Here is a 23,160-nt window from a genome sequence, read left to right on the forward strand (position 1 = left end):
AAATTGTTAACATAAAAGGCAAATTTTTGGTACTGTATCTTAAAGTACTCAAACGCGTTTTTTGGTTAAAATATATACAGCATCGAAAATATTGCTGAATAGGCACATGACATAAAATGGAGTCTTACACGAAGCCTCTCCCGTCCAAACGCGCGGGGATAGAGAGTTGTCCTTTATACTGGAGATAGAGTTCGACGAGCTGTATTCAACGCACTCATCGGCTTTGTTGTAACTATAGGTACTGCGGGGTTATGGCGGCTAGAATGTCGGCGGAATAGTGGTTTAAACCCTTCCCCTTTTTTTCTCGAAAATCAGAAAGTGTTCGCGATTGCCGTTTTGATGCTATCGTGTAAGAAGCAAGTCAAGGGGGAATACAGGGCCGCATCCCGTTCCGCGGTACGGCCATTATTTCCAGAATTAGAGACTCAAACACCCTAATAGGCATATTTAAATATTTTGCACATTACTTACAGCAGTGAATGTAGTCTATAATGTCCAAGTGTCATTTACCTAGCAAATGCTGGGACAGACTGGCAATCTCCACGACTTGCTTACAATGTGTGCATCTAGTCAGCATCGGACATGAGCGCCAATAGTGGATATTCAGACCTTCCTCAGTAAATGAATCTGCTCGTGATAGGCAGAAGATGCACATCCTGGTGAGCAAATTGTGACATTAATATTGAACACACATATCAGCACAAACTATATTTTCCCTTGAAAGTGAAGAGATAGTGCATTTCTTTATTGGACAGCATAAAATGAATTCTTCAGTAGAATACTGTATTCCATTATACAGGGCTACTACAAAGGGTTTACCCGATTCCATAGCCTTGCATTATGAAAAGTATAAGACATATATTATTGAAAGTTACACCAATAAAAAGAGAAACTCATCAAGTTTTTTGGTCCATCAACTGCTACAAGTGCTCGATGTGACCTCCTCGACAAACATCCACTCGGTAGTCTAACTCCTGCCACACCCGCTGCAGCATATCACGATCAACTCTAGCCACTGCCGCACGGGTCCGGTTATTAAGTTCTTCAAAATTAACTGGCAAAGGAGGTACATACACTTGATCTTTGACAAACCCCCATAGAAAAAATCACAGGGAGTCAGATCTGGCGACCGAGGAGGCCAACGGAGAACACACTGATCGTTGTTAGAAGCCCGTCCACACCAACGTTGTGGTAGATGCTCATTAAGATACTCACGCACTTCCAGATGGAAATGTGGTGGAGCCCCATCTTGTTGAAATAAAAACCCTGGTTTATCTTCATGTAACTGAGGCATCAACCACATCAACGGGCTTCTAACAACGATCGGTGTGTTCTCCGTTGGCCTCCTCGGTCGCCAGATCTGACTTCCTGTGATTTTTTCTATGGGGGTTTGTCAAAGATCAAGTGTATGTACCTCCTTTGCCAGTTAATCTTGAAGAACTTAATAACCGGATCCGTGTGGCAGTGGCTAGAGTTGATCGTGATATGCTCCAGCGGGTGTGGCAGGAGTTAGACTACCGAGTGGATGTTTGTCGAGGAGGTCACATCGAGCACTTGTAGCAGTTGATGGACCAAAAACTTGATGAGTTTCTCTTTTTATTGGTATAACTCTCAATAATGTATGTCTCATACGTTTCATAATACAAGGCTATGGAATCAGGTAAAGCCTTTGTAGTAGCCCTGTATATGTGGCCGGGAGGAAAAAGGTCTTAAGTCAATTTTTTGTGAAAATGAGATTTTTATATATTCTGAAAGCGGAACCAATTTTCTACAATCTGGTAAAACGGCTGAAGTCAAATAAGACTCCTGACTGGATTTATAGAGCGTTACCAAATGTCCTAAGTACTTTTTGAATCGAGCACGCACAGAATAAAGGACTTAAGAATATTTAATACTTTATTCCTTACAAACCATCATATGTTTACTTTCCATGCTTCCCTATTAAAAAGGTCTAACTTGTATTTTAGCCATTTTATCATATACTGATGCCCTTTCCTTTTAAAACTTTAAGCACCAGGTAAACAATCCTGTAATTGTTTAAGACCCATTTTGCATTCCTAATAAATTACATTTCTCATTTATTTAGACATGAAAAAGTTCTTATGTTTAATAGTCCCTTCTACTCAGTTTGGCTTCTAGTCTTAAAAGGGCTTAAGTGCGGCTATTTTTGGAAACAATCAAGAAAATTGTTAAATGAGCAACATTACCCATTTTAGAAGAAATATAAACAAATAATATCCAGGAAAACCTCTTAATTAAAAAACTCCATAATTGACACCAATTCCAATCTTTCTACTGCTCTCCTGAAAAGTATACAATTTTTACTTAAGACCTTTTTTCTCCCGGCCACAGATATATGTAACGAATTTAGTATAACAAGAAAAATAGATTACTTTAGATTGCTAAGTCATTTTATGACATACAAATAAACTCAGTGGTTATTTATGTCCAGTGGTTAGACTATTTGATACCTGAACTGTGGGAAAATGGTAGAAAATAACATTTCATAAATACTTAGATACTTATTTTATATACATCACTATAATAATCATCATTGTAATTCTTGGCCTTGTTGTCGTACTTTCATGTCATTCTTGGCATTTTAGTCGTCATCATCATCCTTAGTGTCAGCATCATATCCTTTGCTTCGTTGTAATCTTAATTAAAAATAGCTTTTAGAGAACCTGGAGGTTCATTGCCGCCCTCACATAAGCCTGCCATCGGTCCCTATCCTGAGCAAGATTAATTCAGTCCCTAGCATCATATCCTACCTCCCACAAATCCATTTTAATATTATCCTCCCATCTACGTCTCGGCCTCCCCGAAGTTATTTTTCCCTCAGGTCTTCCAACTAACACTCTGTATTAATTTCTGGATTCGCCCATACGTACTACATGCACTGCCCATCTCGAACATCTGGATTTAATGTTCCTAATTATGTCAGGTGAAGAATACAATGCGTGTAGTTCTGTGTTGTGTAACTTTCTCCATTCTCCAGTAACTTCATCCCTCTTAGCCCCAAATATTTCCCTAAGCACCTTATTCTCAAACACCCTCAATATCTTTTCCTCTCTCAAAGTGAGAATCCAAGTTTCACAATCATACAGAACAACCGGTAATATAACTGTTTTATAAATTCTAACTTTCAGATTTTTTGAAAGTAGACTAGATGACAAAAGCTTCTCAACCGAATAATAACACGCATTTCCCATATTTATTCTGCGTTTAATTTCCTCCTGAGTGTCATTTATATTTGTTACTGTTGCTCCAAGATATTTGAATTTTTCCACCTCTTTGAAGAATAAATTTCCAATTTTTATATTTCCATTTCGTACAATATTCTCGTCACGAGACATAATCATATACTTTGCCTTTTCGAGATTTACTTCCAAACCTATCTCTTTACTTGCTTCCAGTAAAATTTCCGTGTTTTCCCTAATAGTTTTCGGATCTTCTCCTAATATATTCACGTCATCCGCATAGACAAGCAGCTGATGTAACCCATTCAATTCCAGACTCTCTCTGTTTTCCTGGACTTTCTTAATGGTAGCTTCGTTGTAATCACCATTTTTATCTCTGGTTTAGTCGTCATCATTATCCATGGTCTTCACAACATCACAATGTGCGCCTGTGTTATCCCACTCAGTATGATTTACCAACCAAGGACAGTTTTTATGTTTAAATTTTTGTTTTTAAAGTTCAAGACTCATGTTATATTGTCAAAACCTTTGTAATGATTAATCTTTGTTGTACATCATGTTTTTTTTTCATATCAAAACTTTCGATTTTGTTGTAGGTACTAATAAACATAAGTTTATTTTATAGTAAGGTTAACAGGTATTTTTCATAATTTCCGGGGACAGATACCAATTGTGAAAAAACTATTTTTAAGATTTCTCTTGGTTTGCCATTCACTCGTATTGTTTTTGTACACTTCCAAAAATTAAAATATTCACTCTTGAAGTTGAAGTGATCGGACTTCTGGTTGCAGCGAGAGGTACCGCTACTCTCTTCATGAAAGATGTGTTTAAGAGGCTTGGAATACCTACATCTATTATTCCGATTGTAACATTAGCTGCATTGAAAGGATCAATTGCTCTCCTGAAGCATCACCTATATTCGAAATGAAACCAAGTTCATTAGCATTCTTTACTTTTTTGTAACACTTGCCTCTCTAAAACTAGGTATATTTCCACCAATCACAAAATGTATTTGCAGCTATGTACTTGGAGTTTCATTGTCAAAACAAAATTAATAGTTCACTGAACTTGTAAACATTTATATGGTTAAGTACTCTTTGTCCCTTGTGGCAGCTCACGAATAGTGAGAAGATTTCTAAATTTCTACACACTAAATATTCATTCTGCTTCATTAGTACTTTAATGTCTTGTATTTTCAGAAGAATCAATTATTTTAAGCAGATCTTCTCTGGATCCCAGTTTTTCAGCAAATTCCTGACAGGTCATGTTGAAGTTGGTAAAGATAACAAGCATGGCTCGAACAGTTTCTGAACTCATTCTGGATTTTTGTGATGTCCATATCATGTTCATTGAATATAAACCTCTTCACTGAAGCATTATTTCCAGGAGACACAGAGATAGTTCAATTAACTTCTAGAGTTGTGCACAGGGAATCATTTTCTCAGAAGAAAATTAAAAAGTTTCACTCCATTTTGGGCAAAGCTCAGCATTTTCTACAGTCCACTTCGCTATTTTATCTGAACTTACATATTTCTTTAAGCAAAAAAATTTGAGCAAATAAATGATTTCATCCAGGTAAAGTCCATGTACATTTTAATTGACTTTGTCTTCAAATGTTTCTCTTTCTGGAGTGTCTCAGCAATATTTCCATAGATATCTTGTGAATGAATATTCTAAGCACTGAGATATTGAACAGGATTTTGATAAAATTACAATTAACACTAGAAATCTAGGGACATCTAGGCTTAAATTATTAAATCCGGGAACATTCTGGGGACGAATTTTGTTTGGAGACAAAAAACAAAATTTGGGGACTGTCCCCGGGAAACAGGGACATCTGGTAACCTTATTTTTTAGGTAATTTACCGTAAAACTACGCAACTATGGTCCACATTTATGACATTTTAACTTACAGCTTATCTAATTGAAGTAGGATACTTTTCAACAGCCTTTTGTTTGTGTGTCTAGGTAGTGCAGGTTGTTTTTTTTAAAGCCTATTAATCATAAAAAGTGTAAGGCAAGTATTTGTTAATATATTCTTTATTAAACATTGGACCATTGTTGTATATGATGTTGACAACTTTGGTCCATGTGAAAAATTCCATACTAAATCAATACTGGACTACAGTTGAGAGACTCTATTGGAAGTACATGGCATCCTCATATGTCTTAGGAAAAAAAGACACAATTTAATGCAAACAAATTGCAAATTTTCTTGAAAAATAATGCAATTTAGAAACTTATCAAACACAGTCGAACATTAAAAGAAAATACATTGGTCAAGATTAAAAAAAAACATAGATAAGAAATCATAAATATTGTGAAACAATTAAATAAAAGTTTGTACTGACATTTTTACTTCAATGGTTTTCCCCATCTATCTTCTAGTTGCGGCACACAATATAAAGGCCTCTTTGTACTCATTTTTTATGGAGGACTTATTGGGAATTTAATATCCTTGTTTGGGTAGAAGATACAGTCTTCTTTCTCTGGCCACTTCCAAGACAGTCCACAGCGTGCCATGCAATTGGTGGACTTGATTCTTCCCGGCCAAGAGTCTTCAAAGCTGTTTGTGTCGAACCAACCTGAGTGTGATCTGTTGTAGCGAGTGTGCGCTGGCCCACCCTCGGCCCATGTTGTCCACAAATATTCGGACCTGTAGTTGACATATGGAGGCAAAGCATCTCCAGCAGCATTTCCACATATCATTATACTAACAGCTGCCTTTGTTGAATTCTTAATCGCTTCTGGGTACTTACAACCACGTTTCATTAAGACTTTCTTTTTACCTGAGTCATCCACCAGGTTTGTTTCATCGTATTTGTAGATCAGATGAGCTGGAACACCCTCTATTTCTTTTTTAAAGTGAGTGAAAAATAACTGGATCGTTTCTTCATCTATAGCAGCCCTTACACACGTGATGTTGCTGCAGAATCTCTGAGAAAGTTCTTGTTTGTGGCGTTTCAGAAACATGTCTGCCCATGTTTTTCCGGGGATATTATTCTCAAATTGATTCACAATCACACATTTTTTTGTCTAAATACATTTTCACGATGAACCTTAAATCAAAAATTGTTATTGGAAATCCGAAGTTGCACATTTCTTCAGCATGGTGGATAAACATTGCTTCATCTGTTTCGGAAAAAATACACTGACGATCAGGCGATCTAACGCTGTCTTGTCAGATCGCCTTCAATCTCAAAATAATTGAACTTCGTGGTATTTTATACTTTTTAGAAGCTTCACGCTGTGTAGTCACATTTTTTTTATATCAGCTAGACATAGTTCCATTTGACAATCACTATACATCTTGTAAGCACGCCCACCCACCTTCCTTCTAGACACTTTATCACGCGACATGATGAATTCCTGGAACAAAATAACACGGTTTTTTAAGAATGGTCCAAGAAATTGTTTGGACTATAGTTGAAATCAAAGTACGAAATTTTAAATTTTTTGCCATTAAATTCAAAATTTATATAAATATAAACTTAACTATATCTAAAACATGTAACAGTAACATTACGTTTTGAAATATGACTGCATCTAAACTAAAGCTTACCTTGAAGTAATATATCTGAATAAAAGTTATCAGACGATGCAACAGATACACTCTTGTTAGTGTGAAATCAGCAGATACACAGCCGCAACAAGGGTAGCAATCTTTTGGCAAACTATTAGAACAAACAGCATCGTGTAATAAGTGATTAAAATGCAAGTGACAACCACTAGATATCATCAACGGCTGCGTTAGATGTATTTTGGTTTGAAGGTGCATTTGGACCATAGTTGCGCTCTAGGACCATAGTTGCGTAGTTTTACGGTACATTTTTAGCCAGTCTTGTGAGTGGTTGTTTATATGGCTGTGAGACATGAAAAACAAGTAAAATTATACAAAATAAACTGCAAACATTTGTTAATAGATGTTTACGAAGAATTTTAAAAATTAGATGGCCAGATATAATCACAAACTCAGAATTATAGAAGATAACAAATCAGAAAGAAATCACAATAGAAATCAAAAGACGAAAGTGGAATTGGGTAGGGCACACAATCAGGAAAGAAGATGGAGCAGTAGAAAGAATGGCTTTGGATTGGAACCCCCAGGGTAGTAGGACAAGAGGAAGGCCAAAAAATACATGGAAGAGAACAGTTTTGGAGGAAATTGCTAGGGAGGGGAAAACATGGAGCGAAGTGAAGAAGTTGGCTACAAATAGGGTCCGATGGAGGCACTTTGTGAATGCCCTATGCTCCTCATGAGGAGATACAGGAGTTTGATTGATTGTGAGTGGTTGTGTAGGCAGGGCCTGGTAACTGATTTGCCCGGGGACCTGTAATGCTGTTAACATTGCCCTGGCTAGTGCTGGTGGTGGTGTTAGAGAAGGAGATGCATAAGGGCAGAAACAATGAAGATATTAAGAATCAGAAAATATAATAATTGTATCAATATCTGAGAAGTGACACAGTGATTCTGATATTAAGCTGTAAGGAACTCACTTGTCATCTGGAGCGTCCTGCTGTGAGGTGTCACTGGGAGACGTGATGGCACTGGCTGAACTGGAGCTGCTGCCTTGACCACCTGACCCTCCAGCAGCAGCGGCAGCTGCTGCAGCTGTTACTGCTGCTTGCTTGTTTCTTTCCAAGATTTCTTTCTTACGCTAGTCAATCAGATCAATATAAAATGTTTATAAATATTGGATAAGGGAATATTTATACAGTAAAACATGTTCAGTCAGTGGCGGTTCCTCGGGGGAGGGAAGGGAGGAACGTCCTCCTCACATTTTTCTTATTTTGAAAGTAAATACCAAATAAAATATGTGCCTTGAAATTCGAGGAAGATTCGATAATTTTTAAGTTCACAGCTATAAGAAAACCTCGGTTGATCGAGATTTAAACCACGCGCACTCATGTGCTGCTAGAAAACTGTGAGAAAGATGCGAGATTGTCTGTGTAGAGGAAAGGCACTCCATTCCTCCTCTACTGCAGTTAACACACATAGACAACAGCGCGCTAGCGGCCAGAGAAAGAAGCAGAGTTTTAAAGCAAGTAAATGAACGGAGAGGGAGGAGATCCTCCTCTGAATCAATGCTTGGACGGGAAATAGAAACCGCTGCCATCTAACTATGTTGCATTCAACCAGACTATAACACGTCATCTAGGAGGAGGCACAATAAAAACAGTTTTAACGCAAAGCTTTGGAAGACACCATATAAACTTTTGTTAAAATTATAAATCAAAATATATTATTCACTCCACTTTATATAAGCTATATTCATGGTTTAAGACTTTTGAGGATATCTGAAAATTGAAGTTGGATTTATATAAAACAAAGAGAAAGTAGTTCTAAGTTAGTTATCACAGATCTTTTTGGCCTCTGAAATTCACTTCCATTCATTGTCTACTAGTCAGGACAACAGCCAAGTTGTCAGTTTTGTACAAATATATTTGGAATTGAAGGTACTGCAAACTACATTATGTTTAACATAAAAAATTAATCGGCCATCGGCAGCTTTGAACAATAACGGTAGTATGACTTTACAAGAACTGACATTCTTCAAAAGCATGTGATACTGAACTTGTAAAATGTACATGTGGCAACACAGACCACATGGTGGGTGCAGTGTTCTCGCTTTCCTAACAGATTATTTCCCATTCCGATTTTTGTAAAACGGTTCCGGTTACGTCTTAGTAGCTGGTCTCTTCCAACACGTGTGATGCTGTAGTGTGTGTGAAAAATGCTGCGGGTTGTGAATTTCCTTGTAATTGTTAATTTGTGCAATTATTCAACAATGAATGGAAGTGAAAACATAATATTTTGGAAAATTTAGGAAACTCAGTTTATAAAAACAGATTATTGCTATACAAAAGGGAAGGCCAACACTACCTGGTCTTACATGTATGCATGTAGACTAATTTGTAGCATGTTTCTCTCAAGAAGGTGTCATTTTGCGCTGTTGACTTCTTTCCTCCTCTTAAAAAATATGCAGGAGCCGCCACTGAGTTCAGTAGAACGTGAATAAGACAGAAACTTGTGTAATGCCAACAAATCCTCTAGATGCACGCTTTCACTTGTGTGGCTATATCAACTCACAGAATACCTGCATTTGGGCCACACAACATCCTGAAGTGTCTATGCACCCAATGCAAGTTGGAATGTGATGCGTAGCATCAGCAGAGACAATAGTGGGGTTCAGTTTCTTTTTTATAGGATAGTGAATCTCGGGCACAGTATTGACTCATTTTCATGGAATTCGTTGAGCAACTGGATGATATTCAGCTGCATCAAGGGTACTTTCAAGCAGAACAGTGCCACTTGTCATACGTCACATTTATTTTTTTTTTTTTAGATTTATTTAATAATAACATATACATAAAAACGTTATATTAAAGTACCCCGAAAGAGCAAAGCTCGTGTTCGGGGACAGTTCCGTTACATAGATATACATACTTTGTAGACAAAATACTTAAGAAAAAAGCTCACATAAAGGTGATAATAAAATTAGTAAATAATAATACTAGTAATAACTGAGTGAAAAAGAGACGATGTTGAGATTGGTGGATTAATATTAAACTTATTATTAGTGGCATAATTAGTACAGGTTATGTTGGTATAGTAACCAAGATAAGATAGAAAAAATATACTTAGGATAGAAATAGCCTTGTTTTATAATATATGATACATAATATAATACAGGGAAGTCTGTCATATAAATTTTTTAATTCTAGGTCTGAAAATTTCATTGCTTAAAGTAGTCAATTCTGGATGAAATTTTATTATCGAATTATATAGACGTGGACCATAATTTGTGCTGTGTAGTAAAGCAGCAGATGTGAAACATTTAGGTTCAACTAAATTAAGAATTTCATTTCGTCTTGTATTATGATCATGTGGCTGAGCTACAAAATTCATTCTATTTTTATGATAGAATTTCATTAAAGTATATTTATAAATTTGGTCAATTTTAAAAACATTCAATTCGGAATGGATCAAATTTGTTGGATAATCCAGTCGCCTTTTCAAACAAATTTTGATTATACGTTTTTGCAACATAATTAGAGGAAGAAGAGCAGTTTCTGTAATGCCTCTCCATCCAGTTATACCATATTGGATAACAGATTCAACTATAGCCAAATAAACCAAGCATAATACATCAGTAGGCAAGTAATGGCGAAGAATGAGTCCATGACGCTGATTCGAAGTTTCCTTCAAGACCATATCATCTCTAAGAAATTATGACCACCAAGATCACCGGATTTGACCTCCCCAGATTTTTTTCTGTAGGGTTGTCTGAAGGGAAGAGCCTATGTTACATGCCCTCGAACTTCGAACGATTTGGAGAACATTGCAAGCAATATCGATAGTATTGTCGATGTAATGCTCTAGAAAACAGGCAGAAACACGGAACAGTATGTTCAGCTGTGCCTTGAAGCAGAGGGAGGGCATTTTCAGAACTTAATGTAAAGATAAAGTAATCTTCCAGAGATACTGTAGGCCTACATTTAAGATACAGTATAACAGTATTTTTGAACAGCGAGGCCATGGCAATGGCATCAATTATAACAGGCCACGAGATATTTTCCTGGAATTTGTCATTTTACTTTTCTAAGCATTTATCACGAATAAAAGTGGAAATATTCTTAGGAGAGTAATTTTCATGATTGTGTTGAAAAGCACATACAGAGTGTCTCTATCCAAATTTACATGAAATAGCAATCACATATCTTTCTGAAACTGTATTTTCTGCTATGATGGGTTTAAAACGAAATAAAGGAACCGCCTACAACTTTCTGACTATCTTCGTTTGTCTATCACTTCAATTCATCACAGAATTAACAAGCTAACAGAAAATAGCAACAAAAGGCTCACTAGCCTCGATAAGAATTCTCAGCTGGAATAAAAAATACAATAAATAAGCGCTAAGGTTAATTTTTCCAATAACTTATTCATTGCTGTGGGTCAATGTAGAGCATCCACCGGCCACTGAACGAATATTGCACATTTTTGTCACTGCCAATGTGGCGCTATAAACCAATTTTCAATACTTTTATCACAACCACAATACATTTCAATTCTTACTGTACCATATATAGAGAATTATTACTACATTAGCACATTTAGTAGTATATCGTGAAACATGTCAAATGTAATTATTATGAAAGTCGCCATTGCTTCTTCTTCAAATTAGTAGTATTAGTACGATCCACTTCCACTAGATGGAAACCGACACAATTGGCAGAACCGGCAATACATGAAAATGAAATGATACTAAGTGTGAGGAATGTTACTACAGGTGCGTAGTATTATGTAACAGGTTAGGTTAGACGTGATTAGGTGTGTAGTATTAAGAGAAAGGTTAGTTAAGGTTTGATTAGTTGTGTATATTATTGCTATGTTGGCAACACTGAAACCTACTGTTACATTAAAGAAATATGGCGGTATTCTTCGTTCACGCAGTATTATGTGACAGGTTAGGTTAGATTACATGTGTATTATGTGACAGGTTAGGTTAGATTTGATTAGGTGTGTAGTATTATGAGAAAGGTTAGAGAAGGTTTGATTACGTGTGTATATTATTACTATGTTGGCAACACTGAAACCTACTGTTATATTAAAGAAATATGGCGGTATTCTTCGTTCACGCAGTATTATGTAACAGGTTAGGTTAGGTTAGATTACATGTGTATTATGCGACAGGTTAGGTTAGATTTGATTAGGTGTGTAGTATTATGAGAAAGGTTAGAGATGGTTTGATTACGTGTGTATATTATTACTATGTTGGCAACACTGAAATCTACTGTTATATTAAAGAAATATGGCGGTATTCTTCGTTCACGCAGTATTATGTAACAGGTTAGGTTAGGTTAGATTACATGTGTATTATGTGACAGGTTAGGTTAGATTTGATTAGGTGTGTAGTATTATGAGAAAGGTTAGAGAAGGTTTGATTACGTGTGTATATTATTACTATGTTGGCAACACTGAAACCTACTGTTATATTAAAGAAATATGGCGGTATTCTTCGTTCACGCAGTATTATGTAACAGGTTAGGTTAGGTTAGATTACATGTGTATTATGTGACAGGTTAGGTTAGATTTGATTAGGTGTGTAGTATTATGAGAAAGGTTAGAGAAGGTTTGATTACGTGTGTATATTATTACTATGTTGGCAACACTGAAACCTACTGTTATATTAAAGAAATATGGCGGTATTCTTCGTTCACGCAGTATTATGTAACAGGTTAGGTTAGGTTAGATTACATGTGTATTATGCGACAGGTTAGGTTAGATTTGATTAGGTGTGTAGTATTATGAGAAAGGTTAGAGATGGTTTGATTACGTGTGTATATTATTACTATGTTGGCAACACTGAAACCTACTGTTATATTAAAGAAATATGGCGGTATTCTTCGTTCACGCAGTATTATGTAACAGGTTAGGTTAGGTTAGATTACGTGTGTATTATGTGACAGGTTAGGTTAGATTTGATTAGGTGTGTAGTATTATGAGAAAGGTTAGGTAAGGTTTGATTAGGTGTGTATATTATTACTATGTTGGCAACACTGAAACATACTGTTACATTAAAGAAATATGGCGGTATTCTTCGTTCACGCAGTATTATGTGACAGGTTAGGTTAGATTACATGTGTATTATATGACAGGTTAGGTTAGATTTGATTAGGTGTGTATTGTGTGACAGATTAGGTTAGGTTAGATTAGGTGTGTATTATGTGACAGGTTAGGTTAGATTAGGTGTGTATTATCTGACAGGTTAGGTTAGGTTAGGTTTGTATTATGTGACAGGTTAGGTTAGGTTAGATTACGTGTGTATTCTGTGACAGGTTAGGTTATATTTGATTAGGTGTGTAGTATTATGAGAAAGGTTGGGTAAGATTTGATTAAGTGTATATATTATTACTATGTTGGCAACACTGAAACCTACTGTTACATTAAAAAAAATATGGCGGTATTCTTCTTTCACGCACGACGATTTTCGTATATAAGTAAGGTACGTATTTGGGGTGGATAGGGTGGGCTTACAGCTCTCCGAGTGATCACATCAATTTCTGCTACTCATTACTTTCAGTCCAAGGCATTTCGAAGGTATTTTATCAAGTTCCTGTAGTGGTCGGGACATAAGTGACATTCATCTTGCTGTGTAATGTGCTACGTTTTTAAATTCATAATATTAATTAAATAATTAGTATTATAAATAAATAAATAAAGTAAAGTAAGTAAATAATTATTATTACAGCTCTCCGAGTGATCACATCAATTTCTGCTACTCAATACTTTCAGTCCAAGGCATTTCGAAGGTATTTTATCAAGTTCCTGTAGTGGTCGGGACATAAGTGACATTCATCTTGCTGTGTAATGTGCTACGTTTTTAAATTCATAATATTAATTAAATAATTAGTATTGGGACTAGTGTTTAGAATTGAGATATTTATACATTTTTATGCACAAAAGTACATACATTGCATATCAAATATTTGTCGTACAATATATGTGACAACTGATACGTGTTTTGACATTCTTCTGCTGCTTCCCCTGCTCAGCTGAGGTGAGTCAAGGCCCACTTCCACTTAACGGAATCGAATCGAACAGAATTTGGTTAAACGAGCGTTGAGCGACTTCCGCCGATTTTGGAATAGACACCGACGCACTTAGGTTAGGTTAGGCTTTTATTATTTCGTCAAGATGAAGGTGAAAGCGATTGAGTGTGATTTTTTTGTTTTCTATGTTGGCAGTTCAAGTGCGTCGGTATCTATTCCAAAATCGGCGGAAGTCACTCAACGCTCGTTTCACCCAGAATTTCTCTCCAGAATGTATTTAAAATAGAAGCTAGCAGAAAGCAGCGCATCGAATCAAATCAAAGCGAATCGAACAGAACGGAATTCATAAGCTATAATCCCGTCGCTCTAATTTCCAGCAGCCAATCACGTTGCAGGTCGGCTACATTTAAACTTGTGCGTCTTGTGATTCGCTGATGAAGTTGTTAAGCATTTCCTAAGGCTGGATAAATACTTAATATATAATATCCCGCCATTTTGGCTCTTTCGTTGGCATTCGCAGAATGCACACGAGGACGTTATTTGCTGAATTACAGTGCGTTTGATTTATTATCATAGGAGCTACGACATGATAATGTTTAACGGTGTGGCAAATAGATCCCTAGTCTGGTAGCTCGGCAACGAAAGAACAAAAATGGCGAACGATACTACCTACATAGACTTTATAGAGCCTTGACTTCCTAAGACGTAAGCAAAGAGGAGGAGCCACACCGGGAATAACCGAGCCCCTACCACGCCGTAGCGGAGAAGTGACAAATATGTTCCCAAATTGAAGCAGCAGAAAGCCGCCATTTGTTAGGTAGAAAACGCGCGGGATTTCGAAACCGCTATTTGAATACGCGTTTTATTGCGTATCCGAAAGCTAAATGTTTTTGTTTAAAGGAATAATGCTTCCTTTGCGATACCTTTAATACCGTGTCTCTACTGTCAGCAGAGTTGCTAGGTTTTCTGCGAGGGAAGTCGGGATATCAGAAGCTAACCAAGACATTAGACTTGTCAACAGTTTAGCCTATCATAAGATTTATAGCAGTTTTCTGCAGTGTTCGCGTGCTTTTTAATGTAATAGGCCTATTCGCCTCCGTGAGAAACACTAAAATACGAAGGACACGCAGTACAGTGAACACGACAATAAGTTTTCTTTTACTAACCGCGAATAGCCTACGTTTTAACAATTTGCTAATAAATTAATTTTGGAACCGGTACTGCAACAGTTTCACTATCTGACGATGAATCCATGTTTAAACATAGTTTACTAAACTACAAAACGCAGCAATTGTATGTCTCTGTTATTAGTGTAAAGTACGATATCAAAACGCTATCTTTCTTGCCAGTCAACGCACTTGAAATACACAATGTTTACTAATTGCGAGAACAGCGACTAGGGACCGGAAAGGAATAATCAACAATGCGGTAGAACTAGAAGAAGTATTATTTTGCGAGTTTAGTTGCCTTACGGCAATCAGCTGGGCTGCCTCATAGACTTCCTAAATATCCGCGGGTTATCTCTATGTTTACAATGATACCATTTGAGTCAATATATAAATAAAATAATGGATAATGGGAAATATAGACTAGTTTGCTTAAATATGTTCAAGGCTAATATCTGTAAAATCGGGATTTTTGTCAATCCCGACTCCCTTTAATCGGGACTCGACCAGGAAATTGGGAGAATCCCGCCTAAATTGGGATACCCGACAACCCTGGCTGTCAGACATAGGTACTGTGTTCAGACTTGCATAATTTTCATAGGAACTCTGAATGTGAACATTCATAACCACGGTTAATAAAAGAATTAATATGTCAACTTTTTAATTCAATCTGTAGGTTAAACTGCTGCATGAAGTCAAAAAAGTAGTAGCAGCAGTAGCAGAAATAGTAGTAGTAATAATAACAGTAGCAGCAGCAATAGCATAAGAAATTGTTTCATTAATCCGTGACTAAGACAAGAATTACTTTCAATCAGTTACATTAAAAAATATATATATTTTTTTTTTATAATTTATGCAGTTTCCGTATGTTTAAGTTCGGTGAATAATTTTATTAGTCATGTATGCACTGAAACAACAGCTGTTTGAAGAAAATGAATGATATAGAGTGAGTGAAGGACAATAATAGTGTATAATAATGTAGTTTGAAAGGTAATCACTATCTTCGAAATGAGTTGAACACACTGAATGATTCAATGTAGGGTAGAAATTCTCTCTGCGGATTGCACCTCTCCACTTTCGGTTAAGGGAATCTTTACTCAGAGGAAACTTGAAGCATAAAGAGTCACATGGCAAGTACAATAGTTTGCTTTCTGTAACATAATATGGAGAAAAAATCGTCGTAGAAATTAAGGATTAACTAACCAGTGAAATATAACAGTCCTTCCTTCTTTACCGTTACATCCGTGTGCATTGCTGCAATAAAAAGCAGCATACGAAAGAACCATACTTATACAGCTCTACCAAACAAATGGCCGCTCGTCGACTGTTCAATTTGGGAACATAACACTAGCGCCAGTGAGCGGTCTAGCGGTTATTTAGTAAGTCTATGGGAATAACAGCGTCCCGACTATAGAATATTTATTCCACTGCCGGAATAGAATTTCTTGTTTCGGGTATGTTCGTAAGTTCTCGTGAAGCCTTCGTGAAAAAACAAATGAACCACACCCATTCTTGGCGGCTTAATTTGTTTACTATTGGAAGTTATTGCTGAAATAGTATGTACCGGTATACAAAAATCACAAATTAATATGAACGAGGAAAAATTAATAAATCTTGTGTAGAATTATCTTCTTTTGTATGACAAAACACAAAAGTACTGTTTGGTTCGATTCCACTAGATGTGAGCGGCAGCAGACTTTTCGTTTTGATTCGATTCAGTTCGACTCCGCTAAGTGGGAGCGGGCCTTTACAATGCGAAGGTAATCATTCTTCCCATTACCTTTTCTTTTTCAAACAAACATAATTAAAATCAATTTAATAATACAATGATCAATGTTATCAATTTTATAAATTTTTGGTGGTCAGAAAGGGATAACATATCCATGAAAATTAGCATAAATTAATTGATGACGTTGGATTGAAGAAACTACAACATGCTACAAAATTTCATTACTCCTGTGATTGATAATGAATTAAATTATTTGTGAACATGCCACATCATTTTCGTATTGAACTAATACTCTTTAAGTCTTAAGATTACGTCATACTTAATTATCAATACTTATATTAGTCAAATGTATGAGCTTAAAAAAAATTGGGAATGTATTTACGAGTAAATTTGTTGGGACAAGGCCCCTGTCTTATAGAAAAAGTATTTACTGAACCACAGTCTCTCAAAGGTTGAGAATCACTGCAATATAACACTACTAGCACCATTCTTGTTAAAATAAACATATAATGAAAAGTACAATAAAATAATGTAACAAAACATTATCAAAATATCTAATAACATGATCAGAATAATTGAATTACCAGTATGATTATTGTAAGACGTTAACAAACGTGGGAGATTTTGTTCCTTGGCAATAGTCATTGATGCTTGAACCGTATGTCACTTTTTCCCGTATGTCTAATTTTTTATGAAAATGGCGAATTTAGAACAGCATTGCATTCTATTATCATACAAAATATGAATTTAAGACCTCTATTAAACTTATTCATATTGATAGTAGAAGAGAAATTATTCTCCTTAATAGATTTACAATCTATCACCTACTTAATCTCTAATTCAGATTAATTCAACAACACAGCTTCAAAGAAATTATAGGCTAGTCAACAATACTCGTCATGCACTTTCTAGACGTAATATTCGGCTATGATATGAGAAACTTATGCAAACTAGTAACGTAGGAAAGGAAAAATCTACAGGAAGACCAAGTGTATCTGAAGCTCAAGTTGCAGCAATACATCAAGCTTTCCAACAAAGTCTATTCGTTGTGCATCACGAGAATTACAAATTCCACAATCAATTATTCACAAAGTCCTTCGGAAGAGATGGTCCAATCCCTTGGCCTCCAAGGTCGCCAGATTTAACACTACTAGATTTCTACGTAAAGGACAACGTCTATAAAACACCCGAATCTCCAGGTCTACGTGTAAGAATAAGAGATGTCATTCCTACGATCACATCACTTATGCTTCAAAACACTTGAAACGAAATTGACTTTCGATTAAATATTGCATGCGCAATCAGAGACGCACATGTAGAAACTGTAACAAAACTCCCAACATCTGTTAATCTCACAAAGCAAACAGCATAAATATATGTTACATTATTTTATGTACACAGTGTAACTTATAAGTTTTATATGAATTACCGTACCTTTTACATATTATTAGAGATGGGGTGTGAACGCTCAGACGCCAATTTGTAGATATTGGTTGAATTAGGTGCTATGAATGGTTTCATGTTTGCTGCCTATAATATTTAATTTTGAATTCTCAAACTTACTTACTGGCTTTTAAGGAACCCGGAGGTTCATTGCCGCCCTCACATAAGCCCGCCATTGGTCTCTATCCTGAGCAAGATTAATCCAGTCTCTATCATCATATCCCACCTACCTCAAATCCATTTTAATATTATCTTCCCATCTACGTCTCGGCCTCCCCGAAAGTCTTTTCTCTTCAGGTCTTCCAACTAACATTCTGTATTAATTTCTGGATTCGCCCATACGTGCTACATGCCCTGCCCATCTCAAACGTCTGGATTTAATGTTCCTAATTATGTCAGATGAAGAATACAATGCGTGCAGTTCTGCGTTGTGTAACTTTCTCCATTCTCCTGTAACTTCATCCCTCTTAGCCCCAAATATTTTCCTAAGCACCTTATTCTCAAACACCCTTAACCTATGTTCCATTCTCAAAGTGAGAGTCCAAGTTTCACAACCATACAGAACAACCGGTAATATAACTGTTTTATAAATTATAACTTTCAGATTTTTTGACAGCAGACTGGATGATAAAAGCTTCTCAACCGAATAATAACACGCATTTCCCATATTTATTCTGTGTTTAATTTCCTCCCGAGTATCATTTATATTTGTTACTGTTGCTCCCAGGTATTTGAATTTTTCCACCTCTTCAAAGGATAAATTTCCAATTTATATATTTCCATTTCGTACAATATTCTCGCCACGAGATAATATAATCATATACTTTGTCTTTTCGGGATTTACTTCCAAACCGATCGCTCTACTTGCTTCCAGTAAAATTCCCGTATTTTCCCTAATCGTTTGTGGATTTTCTCCTAACATATTCACGTCATCCGCATAAGCATTTGAATTCTTAAATATTAAGCAAAAATATGTTTTATCCCATATTGTCCATCATTTGCGTAATTTTAAATTAATATTTTTATCGTCCTGATGTAAATCATCAAACGAGGTATAAAATAGTCCTCGATTCAGTCTTTCCAAAACTAATGAATGAACCTAGACCATAGTATAACGCTTTATATTGTGCCCAGACTCTTCTACTGTTACGTATATTCTTTCTCCGTATGAGCAAAGTTGCCAAAAGTATATCTCCTACGTCCATGTTCACGGAATACTGAAAAATTCTCAACAAAAATTTAATGTATTAAGCAGCGATACTAACGCACTACTAAAGCGGTTTCGTCTGAAGGACCCTTATTGGTAACAATTCCACTCTCTCGAAATTTATTCACAGTGTTATGGATCATTGAACGAGACGGAACACGGACACCTGGAAATTTTCCCCGATATCGTCTTCGCACTTCACGGCCCGAATTTGTCGTCATCATCATTATTATCATCAACTTTCATAGAACTGATGTTCAATTCCGGTTCATAAGTTCACCTTTTTCTTGGTCTGTCTCGACCTCTTCTATTTATTGGTTATATCTTCAGACAATTTTAGGAAATCTAAATACATTCCATCCTTTCCAAACACGCACACAGTCACATTCCAAACGGGATTGCCAGATTTGTGATGAGTACTAAATCGCTGATTTGCGAGTTTCATTTAGCCTAAAGTCGCCTTAATTGTAATCAGAATGGTTCTTTGATCTTGAAAGATATATACTCAATATTTAGAAATAACCTACATCGTCTTTAATTTTTCGGACTTGAAATTGGATGCAATGCAATTGGTGATAATTATAAAACTGTTGCCATTAGTAACACATACAGGGTGATTCACGAGATTTACCGTCACTTACGGAGCTTACTGTATTTCCGAAGACATTCTGAGCAAAAAATGTCATATAAACATTTGTCCTATTCTCAATATTTTCAGAATTACATTAATTTGAAGTTGTTTTTAAAATACCTTCATTCTTGAGTTTCAAGGGTAAAAGAATACATAGGTCTATGTAAGAAAACTCTTTCCATAATTCATTCCCTTAGACACTTAACCAACGTTTTACCTTCCAGCCTTAAAAAGAACCTGATCCAAACTTTAGTGATGCCCCACTTCGATTATTGCGATTCTCTATTCACGAATCTAAATACTGATCTTGCCCATAGACTACAGTGTGTTCACAATATCTGCGTTCGTTTCGTTTGTAACATTAGAAAATTCGATCATGTAACACCGTCACTAGAATTGTTGTCTTGGAGTCCACTTAAAGAAAGAAGATTCTTCAACTCTCTCTTATTACTATTTAAAATCATCCACACCTCCACACCCTCTTACCTAGCATCTCTTTTTCTTTACCTTTCACTACCTCGAACCCGGAACATGTACCTTCTCTCTATTCCTCTGCACAGAACATCCTTCTACTCATCATCTTTCAGCATATCTATTCCACGCCTCTGGAACTCTCTCTCCCTGACCATGTCAGAGACTGTCGGACAATATCAAAATTCAAATTTAAATTAAAAAACCACATTCTAGTTCATGGAATTGCTTGTTGAACACCTGTCAGGTTGCGCAACTTCGGCTTAACCCATGACATATAGTAAATATTGTAACTATGCTGTTGTAAAATTGAAAATTAATATGTAATGTATTTATTATTATTATTATTATTATTATTATTATTATTATTATTATTATCATTATCATTATTATCAGTTATCAATATCGTCATTGCTATCTCTGTTTTTCTTCTTTTTTTTTCTTGTATCAGCTCGATGAGAGCTCTATAGTATTCTTTTGACCCTGTTGACCCTCTATAGGGCTTTAATTTAATCTGTATTATTTTCACCAGCGTCTGTATTTCTTTTTTGTATTTATATGTGCTATCTGATGGGATGGAAGAGAAGGCCTTATGGCCTTAATCCTGTCATAAATAAATAGGATTACAGATAAAGAATGAACTATTCAGGAGTATCATTTCTTTAATTAACTAATATTCTGAAGCTAGAAATGTGTTGTGAATTCCATAGTTGCTACGTAAAGAATTTTTTTTTTCGATTTTTAACTACAAAATTACATTTTCTTACGCATTTATCACAGCAATTGTTACAAATCACGCCACTCTTGTAAATTCTTTAAGACTTTATATTAGGATGCAAAATTAAACTTTAAAGAATCAAGTTCCTAAAGTCGTATGATTTGTAACAATTTTTGTGATAAGTGATTAAAAATGATGTAATTTTTAGTTAAAAATTGAAAAACTAAATCTGTACAAAGCAATTCACAACACTTTTTAGCTTCAGAATACTAGCCAATTAAAGAAATGATACTTCTGAATAGTTCATTCTTTATTTGTAATATTCTTTTACCCTTAAAACTAAAGAAAAAGTATATTTTACTAACAACTGCAAATTAGTGTAACTCTGAAAATATTGAGATTAGGACAAATGTTTATATGACTTTTTTGGTCAGAATGTCTTCGGAAATAAGCTCCGTAAGGGACGGTAAATCCTCGTGTATATGAAGATTTTTAACTTATTTTTAAATTCAGGAAAATTCTCCCAGGCTCTGCGATATTATTTCTCATATTTTTCGTATTTTTCCATGATCCCATTAATATTATCATCAGTATAATAATAATAATAATAATAATAATAATAATAATAATAATAATAATAATAATAATAATAATAGATTACAGTAATAAAATACAAATAAAACATAATAGGCCTAACAGCTTTGACGTATTTTGCGGCCTTACGACATAACGTCACAATGCGAACTATTAGTCGTAGAATACAGAGATGAACGGAATTTGAAGAATGTTGCAACGATGCTGTCAACAATGAAGAATAATTACTTTCAGTTTAAAAATTTAATCTGAAAATCTATGAATAATACATTGTAAACATGTAAAATGAAATGAAATGTAGCCTAATTTCGCCCTTTCGATTTTTGAGATAGTCTAAAAAGCGATTTTATTACTCGCCGATTGTCCCTCTTATGTAGCCTAAATTGCGATAAGTCGCCCAGTCTGGCAACCATTTCATAAACCTCGCATGTGACAGCGACATGCATTATTACGTCATTCAACAGCGGCGTTGCCGCATTGCGATCCTCTGCTAGTCAAGCGCCTGTCGATAAACCGAAGTAGTCGCGATGCGATCCTCGCGGATTTGATTCATCCAGTATAGAGTATGTACAGGGACATCATTTTATTTTTACTAACATTTTTAATATTAACTTGCCTATACCTCTGGATCAACACCGTTTGCTACCTCCTTGCACGACTGGAGTTCCATGATACTGGCGTAATATACAAACAAATCACTTTACTAGGTATAGGAGGGAAGAAAAGTAGTTCATCCATTTACGTAAACTAGGAAATATTGCGCTTTTGAGTTTGATCATTTTCATCAGGTTTTTGTTTAATCAAAATGCAGTACAGTATTAACAATGAGTGTTTTTACTCACGAACTGAGCTGTCCATGTGGACGTATTCATTATGCAGTGTATATTATACTGTCTACAGCACATTAGCGTACACTATAGAGAATGAAGTTAAATTGAAAAATAATCATAATATGGATATTTAAACACATTTTTGAAAATGGTGGCCGTTCATTTCGATACAGGCTTCAGTTCTAACGCGCATATTATCGGACTATAGACTATTGTACCTAATCCCAATTACCAGTTTCGTCCTTCGTACTAGTAACTCATGTTGAAATAATTCTGTACCTACTCTATAAAAGAGTACCTTAAGTACTGTAAATTCAATCTTCACTTCCGCCCGATCCGAAAAGATAAAATTACTCAGACATACTATCTACTGTCCGTCCAAGTGGTTATGTCGCAGGGTCGTAGAAAGGGAGGAAATCACGTGACAGTTAATTACTTAACGAGACCCTTTTATTTAAGTTATTTTAAACAGTTGTATAATATTACGTAGACGTCCAATTCCTAACAGAAATTAATGTTCTCAGAAAAGAGCTAAGACAGCCCAGCCACTAGCTGGCGAATAAAAGCTGGTGTGGGAAACCGGGATACGACGTCGGCAAATGGAAGACAGTACCTGT

The 23,160-nt window shown here is 35.7% G+C and overlaps 1 protein-coding gene across 3 annotated transcripts in view; it reads right to left on the reverse strand.

The window, feature by feature from the left end:
- LOC138695774 (centrosomal protein of 104 kDa) overlaps positions 1–23,160 on the reverse strand; it is a 181,544-nt gene that overhangs the window by 11,128 nt on the left and 147,256 nt on the right. For all 3 annotated transcript variants that reach the window (XM_069819960.1, XM_069819959.1, XM_069819958.1), the window contains exons 13-14: positions 7,698–7,858; positions 511–656 (exon numbers count right to left, since the gene is read on the reverse strand). In XM_069819960.1, coding sequence (XP_069676061.1) covers positions 511–656; positions 7,698–7,858 — 307 coding nt within the window. The remainder of the gene's footprint in view (positions 1–510; positions 657–7,697; positions 7,859–23,160) is intronic.

This window comes from Periplaneta americana, chromosome 3 (genome assembly GCF_040183065.1).
Source record: "Periplaneta americana isolate PAMFEO1 chromosome 3, P.americana_PAMFEO1_priV1, whole genome shotgun sequence".
Lineage (NCBI taxonomy): Eukaryota > Metazoa > Arthropoda > Insecta > Blattodea > Blattidae > Periplaneta > Periplaneta americana.